This window comes from Psammomys obesus, unplaced genomic scaffold, assembly GCF_907164565.1.
Source record: "Psammomys obesus unplaced genomic scaffold, mPsaObe1.curated_primary_1811, whole genome shotgun sequence".
In the NCBI taxonomy this organism is placed as follows: Eukaryota; Metazoa; Chordata; class Mammalia; order Rodentia; family Muridae; genus Psammomys; species Psammomys obesus.
In genome coordinates, this window is record NW_026590859.1 from 5,659,607 (window position 1) to 5,671,671 (window position 12,065).

At 44.1% G+C, this 12,065-nt stretch overlaps 1 protein-coding gene across 1 annotated transcript in view; it reads right to left on the bottom strand.

The window, feature by feature from the left end:
* Ush2a (usherin) overlaps positions 1-12,065 on the bottom strand; it is a 665,632-nt gene that overhangs the window by 138,463 nt on the left and 515,104 nt on the right. Inside the window, exons 50-51 of the mRNA XM_055609194.1 lie at positions 3,947-4,170; positions 655-859 (exon numbers count right to left, since the gene is read on the bottom strand). Coding sequence (XP_055465169.1) covers positions 655-859; positions 3,947-4,170 — 429 coding nt within the window. The remainder of the gene's footprint in view (positions 1-654; positions 860-3,946; positions 4,171-12,065) is intronic.

Here is a 12,065-nt window from a genome sequence, read left to right on the forward strand (position 1 = left end):
AATAGTAAAAATGTGATAAAGAGCAGGGCTATTTAGAAATAATCTTTAACTCTACAGAGCTTCTCACCCAGCTGGGCCAGTGCTGAGTGCTAAGTACTCCCATGTTAGACTAATCCGGAAGCGCAAAGGGGTGCTTGGAAGTTAGTGTCTCAGTGGCTGTGAGGATTACTGTTCTGAGGATGACCGGCCATCTTGGGGACAGCTCCCCAGGTGTTTCCCTTCCTTGGAGCAATGCTCTTAGGTCTCATGAGGAGCCTGACAGGCTTTGCCATCCTTCCTGCCTCCGAACATAGCACTATCCATCCAATGCCCTCACTGGAAGGTGCCTTACAACTTTGAGAATGAAAACTGTCACTCAATGGAATATGCTGGCAAGGCACAAAAAGCTTATTTATTTTTTGTTCTTTAATTCTCTTTCCATTTAATTTAAAATAGTATATATCCTTGCTGAAGGACAGACGTAACATTTTAAATAACTGACTTTGAATGCGTCCAGATGATGTAATTGATTACCGTGCAACAAGCAGGCCTAAAACTATGATGGAATTGATTGACATTGATTGACGTGAAGGAGACTGTCTGAGAGAAATGGAGTCAGCAGCAGCAGTCTTTTACTGGGCCCACAGCATGGGCAGAGGGCTCAGCATCCCTTACCTATGAAAGAGCGCATGCTTACATCTCCGGAATGAACTACTTCCTCTGCTGCAGAACACATTCCTTCCTCTGCTGCCTTCCCCGGGGGACTGAGAGGCCCTCTTGTCACAATGCACGCATGGGTGGTGGCATTGAAGTCACACCGGCCACAGTGTGCTGTGGCTTCCATGGATGCTGGGCAGACAGTCGCGCATGCTCTGGTTTCCTGTTGGGGGAAGGGACAAGAGGGTTTGTGAACCTCCTTCAGCCATGTAGAATGCATTTCCTTATTATTTAAGTGAGCTATTTTACTCTTATGATAAATGAACATTGTAAGACACATAAAAGAAAATGGTTTTGTTGCTTTCCTTGTGGAGTTCCTGTCCTCTCCAGATCTTACTATTTCCCACTTCTTACATAAGATTCCATGTACTCTGCCCAACAGTTGGCCATAAGTCTCAGCATCTGCTTTGATAGTCTGCAGGGCAGAGCCTTTTAGATGCCCTCTGTGGCAGGTTCCCAGCCTATTTTCTGTTTTCTTCCTCCTCTGATGTCCTTCCTCTTTGCCTTTTGGGATGGGGATTGAGCATTTTAGTCAGGGTCTTCTCTTGCTTAGTTTCTTTAGATGTATAGATTTCAGTAGGTTCATGCTATATTACATGTCTATATGAGTGAGTATATACCGTGTGTGTCTTTATTTGAACACAGGGGTCTTCCCAGAGACTCATACTCCAACCAAGTACCATGCGTGGAGATAACCTAGAACCCCTGCACAGATGTAGCCCATGGCAGTTTAGTGTCTAAGTGGGTTACACAGTAATGGGAAGAGGGACTGCCTCTAACATAATCTGATTGGCCTGCTCTTTGATCACCTCCCCCTGAGTGAGATGCAGCCTTACCAGGCCACAGAAGATGACAATGCAGCCACTCCTGATGAGATTTGATAAACTAAGATCAGAAGAGAGGGGGACCTCCCCTATCAGTGGACTTGGGGAGGGGCATTCATGAAGAAGGAAGAGGGAGGGTGGGCTCGGAAGGGGAGGAGGGTGGGGCTTATGGGGGGATACAAAGTGAATAAAGTGTAATTAATAAAAAAAGAAAAAGAAAATAAAAAAAGAAATGGTTTATATACCAGAAAGAGCAGAGACTTTGAAAGACCATAGGTTTGAAAGACCATTATAATTTCAGTTTCCTATCTTCCTACCTCTGGGAACTTGGGCACCACATACTCTCAAATCTGCACAAGTGCATGACATGGAATCTGAATTCACCAGGAAGATTTGTTGTGTGAATCTAATCACCAGCACCAGAGCTGGCCTGAGCTCAGAGCATATGTGACAAATAGAAACTGTAGTTTTTGTTATGAACTCTGCTGCTTTCATATGGTATTTTGGAGAAAATACAGGATGGGGTTTCTGAGAATCTGCACTTCTGTGCTTTAAGGAAGCTTGACGCTGGGGACAGCAAGATGGTTTAGTGCATAAAGTGCCTGATGCCATGCTGGAGATCTGAGGCCAATCCCTGGGTCCTGCCCAGGAAAAGGAGAGAACCAGCCATGCAGTGTCCTCTGGCATCTACACATTCCCTCAGGCTTCCCCTGGCACAAAGTGCCCCTGACCTCAAGACACAAATACACAAATAACAAATTTTAAAAATACCCAAGGTAGAATCTCAATACATAGTTTGAGAAATGCTAAATACTACGTATTGTTGTTATAATTATTTACACTTGTTGTATCTTTTCCCCGAGTAATCTCTATATTTTTTATACATACTGGTGATGGTTTTAATCTGAGGAAATTAAGTGTTTAATGACTTTTAATTAAAGGAGCTATGGAGAAGGTAATAGTCATATAAGACACAGATCTACATGTATTCCTGTATATAAGTAATAAATGGGTTTTAGATGGTTTTAATATTAAAATTTCATTTTTAAAAATCTTCTTCCTTTCATGGAAGGTTAAATTATTCTCTCCATGTTCATCAAAATAACATTTCTTCAGAAAATCATGGTGGAAATTCTGCTAAAAAGGGGCAAAGTGAACACATGTTTATCTTTCTGTCCATTAAAGTCTATCCAAATGACAGTAAAAGAATAGATTACATGTAAAAAATAAAAAGCCTAAGGAGGTAGGCAGGAAATAACACACAGGGCATTTCAACTATTTGTCAGCATTAGAAAGTGGCTGCCTGGGACAAAGGCAGGAGCCGTGTCAGACAGAGCCACTTCCTGCTTTCCCCCTGAAGACACGGGTTTCCAGGCCTCCATGTAAGACTCCAGTCAAGTCTTCGCTTCCCCTCCCACTGTGATCCTGCAGCCATTTGCGAAAGTGCCGAAAGGTAAGACTGCCTCCTAAGATGCTGCTTGGAAGGGAGCTGCCTGGCTGATATTGGATGTGATATGAAAATTTACAACAAACAAACCAAACCAAGCCAACCAACCTACCAACCCAAAACCAAAACCAACCAACCAAAAAAACAACTGTGGAAAGGGTGGAGCTGAAGTATTTCTATATGCTGCTCCCACTCACGAAAATGTGAAAACAGGAAGAAACTGCCATTTTTGTGAAGTTATACACATACTAAATTGTTTGGTGATCGCTTTATGATGCATACATATAAGTGAAGCTACACACACATACACACACACACACACCCCAATTACATCTCAATAAAGCTGAAAGTCATTCCATAGAGTTATCACTTACACGAACTTTGGTTTTATTTTAGCATAGTTGACTTAAGCAACACAGTAAGTCCATTTAGCGGCTCATGTTCATGAAGTAAGGTAATGAGAACACATATTCCATGAGGAAATGGACTGATGAATGCTGGTACTCAGCTCTCTTTCTCTGCCCATCTCACAGAACAGCACTGCCTACCCCAGAGTGACTGTTCTATCCTCAGTCATTTCCTTCAGAAAACACATTCATAGACACACCCAGAGGTGGGATTCCAGGTAACTCTACATCACAGGAGGCTGCTGACTGAGATGAACATTACAGTCGGCAGCTACAGCACCCAGGCCCGGGAGGACAGTTCTTGGGCTTGGAGCACACACTCGTAGCCCTGCACTCATCTGAAGTGCTGGGCAGAGCTTCCCCGGGAACAGCTAATCATTAGGAATTCCTTTAGAATTCATCCCACTAGCATCAATCACGACAAACTCATTCTGTATTAATATGGATAGAATGCAAAAATGAATAATGCACACACAGGTTTTTATATTCCTATTTTAGAAAAATAGTTATGAACAATGTATTTCTCTTTCCATCGCCAAAGCAGCACCTCCAGCAGGCTTTCTATCAATTACCTTCATCGCCATTCCAGTTGAAATCTCATCAGAACAAACATATTTCAAAGGATTGTACCCAACTCCATTACAGCATCCCTGGCTGTCTGGAATAAGTTCAGTGTCGCAGCATTTTACTGGCACCGGGTCATTCTGTTTAGCGTGTGCCTTAGACTCTCCACTGGAAGCTGAGCAGCATATGGTATCTGACATATTCACATAATCCTGCCCACAACACAGCATTCCTGCAATGATAAAACGTTATATATGAATATCAAATAAAAAAGAGGAAAGAAAACTGAGGCAGCTGTAAAGCTCGGTATAAAAACGTCAGAGTGGGGCAGTTTCAGTGAAGGAGCCACAGTAAAGGTAACGTTTCCCCACCAAGGTGATTTAGATGCGCAGTGAGGGTCCCTCTTACCGAGAGTGCCAGGCACTCATTAGGAAAAGAACACACAAGAGGAGCCGTTAGGAAATCAGCCTGGCCAGTCTGCCCGAGCCCCATTAAAAAGAAAGATCGGGTTTCTGTCAAAACTGCCTGCCCCCTTTGTGATGATAACATCATGGTGCTCAAGTAGGTTAGCCACGCTCAAAGTCCTAGAGGGAAAGCTCTGGAGATTCTCGAGGGAGAGTGGGCACGAAGTGACTCGCCATCAGCAGTCCTCGGGAAGAGCTGTAAAGCCCCGCCTATCTTTGTCTGGGGTGCAGTATTTGCCTCTGGTGGGGTCTGAAACAGCCATAGTCTTCCTTTTTCCCAGAATTAGCCTGGGCGTGTACAACCAGGCCGTGGAGATGGCTCAGTTGGCAGAGACCTTGCCCATGCTTGGTCTCCACATCTGTACCCATAAACCAGATGGCAGTACACTCCCATGAGGTCAACATCACGGGGAGGGGGCAGAGAGATCAGAAGTACAGAGTTATTTTCAGTGATGTGGTAAGTGCAAGAGCATCTTGGGGTTCTGGGATTCAGGAGACCATGTCTAAGAGGATGACAACAACAACCGGTTAAAAGTCTTCCACAGCTGTAACTCACAGCGGGGGGGTTGGGGGGGGAAGAAATACTGTGTGTAACACTGTGACCACAACTGGCCGAGATGCCAAGAGTTAGAGGCCAAGGGATGCTCAGCCCTAAATGGAGTATGTGCCACATGTCCTCCAAGGCTCAGGGACTGTTGTGCAATGAGGGCTGGAAAGCTTGTAGGACTGGAGGTGACTGTGCAAAGAAGCACTGTCTCCTGAGCCCCGGGGCAGCGGATCGCGGTGGCCCTGGTTAGGATACCACACACCATCTTCGTGCAAGGCTGCCACCCCAAGCCCCGGGCTGGAGCCGGGCAGAAGGTCTCCCACGGTCTGAGGGGCTGAGGGAAACCGTTAGCTGCCGGGGGTGCTGCGGGCAGGTGTGTGCTGAGACTGTGAACCCTGGTAGGTGGACCACTCTCCAGGGGCGGGCCAGGCGTGCGGGGATACATTTAGGAAGAACAAGTTGGCCCTGAAGGGTTTACAAAGACAAAAAGAAAAAAAGGACACAAAATTGGGTGGGTAGAGGAGATCTGGAAGAATTTGTGTGTGTGTGTGTGTGTGTGTGAACATGATCAAAACCCATTGTGCAAAATTCTCAACAAACTAATCAAAAAGCACCACACACCCAGCACACACCATACATGCCATACACCCCACACCCACACCACAGCACACACGTGAGTGGGTGACACACACAGGCAGGCACGCACACACGCATGCACTCACACACATGCACACACACACTGCAGACAAACTTGTGGAGCCATTTGCGGTCATTGGAAAGCAGCAGCAGGGCATCTGGCCACGGTATCCTGAGTCTCCCGCAGCTCTGGCTCTGTCACGCGGCCCTGGCTGTAAGGCTGAGTCCCGTGTCTGAGGAGAGACATCCCTGCCTGAAGGACCAACAGCCTTCCCCCCTGACCACATGCCCTGAGTTTATCGCCACAGAAGAAACCTGGCATAAATTTAGACATAAAGGCGCTGGTTAAGCAAACATTGCTCTGGGGCCGGATTATGCCGGAAATGAAGGTGTCTGGATGGCATGTCACCATGCTGTCTTATTAGCATCTGCATCTGGCCGCTCAGCACCGCAACCTGATGAATGATTCATTTTAATTAGAGTTCTGTTTGTTTATTATTAGTCCTGACTGATATCTCAAAGAACTTCAAATTCCAAGTGTTCTGGGGTCCTGAATTGTTTAATCTGGTCCTGTACAAACACCCATATTAGGAACAGCACTCTTAATAACAGACCAAAGTTTTTTTTTTTTTTTTTTTTTTTTTTTTTAATCATTCAGTAGACCTCAGTGCGGGGGATGCCTTAAAGACAGATGCTGCTCAGCCAGGGCTCTGAAGAACCGTCACACTGCTGTTTATACTTCAGAAAGATTAAAATATTTTTAAAAAGCATGTATGTGTAATAACAGATACTGATCATTACAGCATTTTGATATATCACGCTGACCTAAATGTGAAAACTCTTCAAAGTAATTTGAAGTAAACTATGACGTTAATAATTTTTATTACCCTTCCCAAGGCGTATTCTCTAAAATAAATATGCACAGCGGGTTCTCATTGCAGAACGAGTCTTAATTATGAGGGTAAAGACAGGTATAGTCATGCAAAATGCCTGCTTCTGTAAGTATACACAGACATGACAGAGAACTCGACGGGCTTAAGTTCTGTTTGGTCTGGACATTGTTTTTCTTCTGCCTTTGTATAAAACATTTAAATACAACCTTGGATTCTTGACTGTCACTTTTTTCTCTAGCAATTTCCTTAAAACTAGTTCTGTTTCCATTTTAAAGAGCAATCGAAACCTGAAAACTGGCCTTTTAGGGAGGAGAATACATTTTTCCCTTCCATTCTCAAATTACTGCATGGCTTCACCATGCTTTAAGTATGAAATCAAAATGCAGACATTGACCTAATTCGAAACTCCTAATCAGTCATCGCATCGCTCTGAGGGACTTCTGACAGGTCAACTAAAATTTTGATAATGAACTGTTTTTATATGACGGGAAGAGCAAAAAAAAAAAATGCTTTCTTTGACAAAGGGCTTCATTTCGTCTTGGCTTTTCTGAATTTTCAGGCAAGACTTCACTCACACAACAGGAAGTGACTCCCTTTCCAGTTTCCTTGGTAAACCATTACTTCTTTAATTATTATCAACCTTGTTCCAGTGTGATAAATTGCTAATTACTTAATACTCTAATCAGCGTTCATTCTTTGCACAGATAAACCATGACAGTGCCATTAATTTAAATAGTAATTTCACTTAATGGCCAGAACGGCACAGCAGATTTTTATGCAGCATTTTCTGAAGACTGCATCCATCACTGTGATATTCTGACATAAAGATGTCTGACGCGCACTAACTCACTTAGGGAGAGCAGATGTTGCAGAGCTGGGCCTGGTCGTAATACCCATGGTGCACCACTTCAATGTGGATGAGCTGGGGATCCAGGGGTGGACCAGCTCCTGAAAGGATGGCAACAGCCTTTGACCCCGGCCTAATTTATCACACACAGCACTTGACTTTTGAACTTTGACACGCAGAAGTCACAATTTTAAACATGCCCAAAGAAAAACCAAAACAGGCCGCACATTATTGATGGCCTGGTCCCTTCTTCCAAAGGCGCTTCATTACGTTTGTATGAATGCGTCTGAATAAGACACAGATGTTATCAAGAGGTACATGAGTAGGTGTTTATATTTCAGGTCCGCCAGTGTGCACAGTCTTTTGCATCAGACAGAGAGTCGATGGGTGGCTTCTGTTCTATTGTAGACAGTGGAGAGAAGAACAAGAAGAAGCTTGCAATAAAATTACCGTGTATGTACCGGCATTTATTTAATGTCCAGGACTATGATGAAATATTTATCAACACATCTGTCCGGTGATTGGTGAATAGTTTAAGTCTAGAAAAGAAGCTTTATTCCCCTAAAGACAACTAAGAAATAAACACTATGTCTCCGAGGCAGAAACAGTAAAGTAGTGAAAATCAGTTCTGGGTAAGAAAACTCATAAACCCTGGGCTTTACCAGGGACCATCATATTTTAGGACAAGAGGTTCTTTAGTTCAGGCACAGAAGAGAGAAGAAGCTATTTCAGTTAGCGTCCTCAGAACAAACCTAAAAAATTAGGGGCAGAGCACTGAAAAAAAAAAAAAGAAAGAAAAAAAGAAAAGAGTCTTGCTTGTGATAACCAGTAGATGGCGCTATGGCCACCATCGCAAAACTGAGGAAGACAGTAGAGATAGCCCCCCAAAACCACTGCCATACATTTTAGAACATGTATATACTGTATTGTTCAAAAGACTCTCATGGTTGTCTGGAGACATTTGGGGAGAAATCTCTCCCCGTTAGCTCTTGTACCACAGACTCCTATAACTACTCCCTCAACCCCCTTTGTGCAAAACTTGGAAATTTCATCCTAGAAGAAAATGTTCATTTTTCTGGTGGTCCTCATTGATCTTTCTCAAGGCAGAGTCTAAGGCATGTATACACAGAATTGTGTTATGAAATAATTTCAGGAGCATTTCCTAGCAAAGACTGCGTGAGCCTGATTTAAAATATATATAAGGAAAAATAACCTAAAGGCGGGGAATGAGCCTGTTCATGGCTAACAGAAAATCTCTGCTCTCTCTGAATGATAGAGAAGGTTTTAATTTTGTCTTTTAATGTTAAGGAATACATCAAGTCCAAGCCAAGATTAACAACATACGTGATAAAACGATATACGCAAAACACTAAGGGGGAAAAAAGTGTGTAATAAAGAGATTTAAAATACATCGGGAGAAAACGGTTAAGAACACATATCCACGGGAATGACTTTCATCCCAAGACACCTGTATAACCACCCTGCACATCTCATCCGCCCACTGAGAGCACTAAAAAACATAAACGCTGCCCCAGCACTTCTGCTCCTACAGCATCTGTTAATTCACTCCATTTATAAAATACATATTGACAAAGACAACCGGACTGGGACCAGGGAGATTTGATTTGGTGTGAGAAAGTCAATTCAATGTGATTTTGTTAAAGGGCTCCTGCAGGCAAATAAAAGAGTTTAAGTAATAAAGTACATAAAGAGATGTTTTACGAGCCAGGCCGGTGTCGTGGCTGGCTCACGGTGCCAGGCGGTGGGAGAGGCCAGGTTTCGGAACTGTGCTCTAAGATCCCAGCCTTGTCTGGACAGCGAGACCCTGGGAGGAAAGGCAGCAGAGCAGGAGAGAGGGCTCAGAACCTGTCTGTCTTCAGTGTGTGTGAAGGTCAGAGTAATAAAGAGATGTTTTTCCTCCACTTTACAAGTACTGAGCCTCTGCTTCCTCCTCTGTGGCCACCAGAGTTAGGCAGCACCCCACAACCATGTCCGGCTTGCTTTGTAGGAGGAACATCATGCTTTAAGAAAGGCCTCCTCGGTGCTGCTGAGAGGACTCAGCGGTTAAGGTACTGCGCTTGCAGGGGACTCAGTTCTCACCATCCATGTGAGGAGCTCCACAACTACCTGTGACTCAGCTCTAGGGGATCTGACACCCTCTTCTGGTTTCCATAGGAACCTGCAAGTACATGCAATACCCCTCACACACATACGTATAATTAAAACAATCATTTCTTATGAAAAAGAAATATTTGACTGGTTAGCTGTTATCATAATGGTGCAGTAAAAGAGGATGGTTCTGAATTTTGGCCTCCGGATGGACTTCAAGGGTATAAAAATGGCAGGCAATTTGCATGTCTGCTTGTATGTGTGTACGCATACACATATATGTGTGAGTGTGTTTTTGGATGCACATTAATTGAAGTTGAGAGTTTATAACTTGGAAAGAACTCTCTGGAAGGTTAAGATTCTGTCCTGGAGGGCAGCCACCTTTGCCCTGTCTTCCCTTCTGGCACCAAGGCTCTGCTATCTCTTTCCTTCTCCACGTTTTTAGCCAGTGTTTAAAATCAGAGTTATAACAATTACTTGCACCCTTCCAGGAGTACTAACGAAATCCTGAGCTGGCTTGAACCTGTCTCCCTCTTTCTGCTGGTATTGATGATGCTCGATTCATAAGGCAAAGTGTGCACTGTTCGTTCCATGGGCCTTGATTTCCCAGGGGGCCAAGCAGCCTCACGGGAGACCATACTCAGTGTTTAGGACTCTAACTCAGTGGTGCAACCCAGGCTCAGCCTTCTTCATCCACTTAATGCAGTGATGAGTTAGTTTTAAAATATTAGGCTGCTGGATGAAGGGAAAGGAGTGAGAGGTTGGAGAGCAGAATGGCCAAGCCCATTGCATGCCTGGATGAGAGTCATAATGAAACACTTTAGTTTTCACAATCAACACACACTAGCAAAAACTGAAAAAAGGCTGAACAAGGAGGGGGGCATTTCACAGCCTAACAGATAGATTACTCCTGGATGATCCAGAAATAATACAGATTTGGGGAAGAAAATGAAATCCTAATCATTTTTATACTCAGAAAGAATGATCTCTTGATTATAGACTCAACAACACATTCTTGTTTGTTGAATGAAAGGATATGGCAGTTGACTAATGAAGAAAAGAAAGGACTACCGGCCTGACTAGTGACTTCTATCTGCAATTCCAGCACTTAGAAGGCTGAGGCGGGAAGATCAGGATTAAGGGTCATCCTGGGCTTCAGGATGAGACTCCGTGCTGATCAAAACCAACCAAGTCAAAACAAAACACAAAGCAAAGAAACCTTTGCTCATGTGCGTTAAAGCAGTTCATGTGTTGCAGCCTAGAATCAAACCCATTTGAAAATAACAAGAAACTCATAATCTATAAAGATGTCTCTGAAGCATAAATATATTGTCCAAAGCCAAATCCGTGAAAAGAATGATGTTCTCTTATGTCTCTTGGTAAGGTCTAGTGTCACAGAGAGCAACTGAATTCCTCCATCACCTTCTCTCTGTTGCATTGACAATAACAGATGCCATACAGTGCCTGGGAAATGTCAGCAGATACTCAAGATGAGAGAGTAGAGGGAGCTTGGTGCCTGGGACCTGCATGGTGTAGGAAGAGAACTGACTCCCCCAATTGAGCTATGGCATGCATTCCTGTGCTCCTCCACAGACAGACAAATAAAATAGTTTTGCTCTCACAGACAACCCACAGGACTTCGTTAGTCCCATACAAAGCTGCTAAGGCTAGAATCTGCACTGGTGCTGCAATTTAGGGAGATTCAGGAGGTGGAAATTCATAGACTACTGGATGAAGTGTGAGGAAGGGCAGATTTAAAGGGAAAATATGAAATAAATGGAGAAATGAGAAAACAATAGTGGCAGATGCCTTATAAGTACAAGATGGAAGCTCTATAGAAGCCAGGTTAAAAAAGCTGGGAAGCCCCATGCAAACGAAACAGGAACACATTGTTACACATTGTTATTAGCTCTCCAAAGCTCTCAAGACTTAAGCTCTCATTTCCTAAGCCTAACTGTCCTGCAAACCGTGTTTTGCAACTTGTGCTGAACTTGCAACCCAGCCCTCTGCCTTGTAACCCCTGTGACTATACCCAGTCCTCTGCCTTGCTAAACCTCTGAGCACATGTGATGGCTCCCCTTCCACAAGCTGGACTCTTGCACTTATCTCCCCCACAGGCAGCCTTGAGCCCCGAGCCCCCACTCCTCTGTCCAGGTGCTAAGTGCCAGTTTCCTCAACAGCTGTTTTCTATCACCCTAACCCTTCCCCATAAACGGGACCTCAAAAGCCAGCGAGGGGCTGCTCCCTGAAACCCCGACTTAGGAGGGTGGTCGCCTGGCCAGTCCCTGTGCCCTCTAAATACAGCTTGCTCTAATCAGAGAGTCATGGAAATAGCTTCCCCCCTCAGGCCTAAGAATAGCCCCAGCATTGAAGAAGAAAGGACAGACAGACCCCCTGGGGGGGGACTTGTCATCAGTCTATCCTATGTATAAATTTCCAGGCCAGGAACAGTCCCTGTTTCAGAAAAAAGGTGGACTGCATCTAAGGAATGACGTCCACGATTGTCTTCCGGCCTCGACATATTTGTCTTTGTGCACATCCACCCCTACACGTGGGGACAGGCACATATGCATACACACGCAAAACATGAAAATACATATTTAATTAAATTTTTTTTTTGGATAGCAAGTG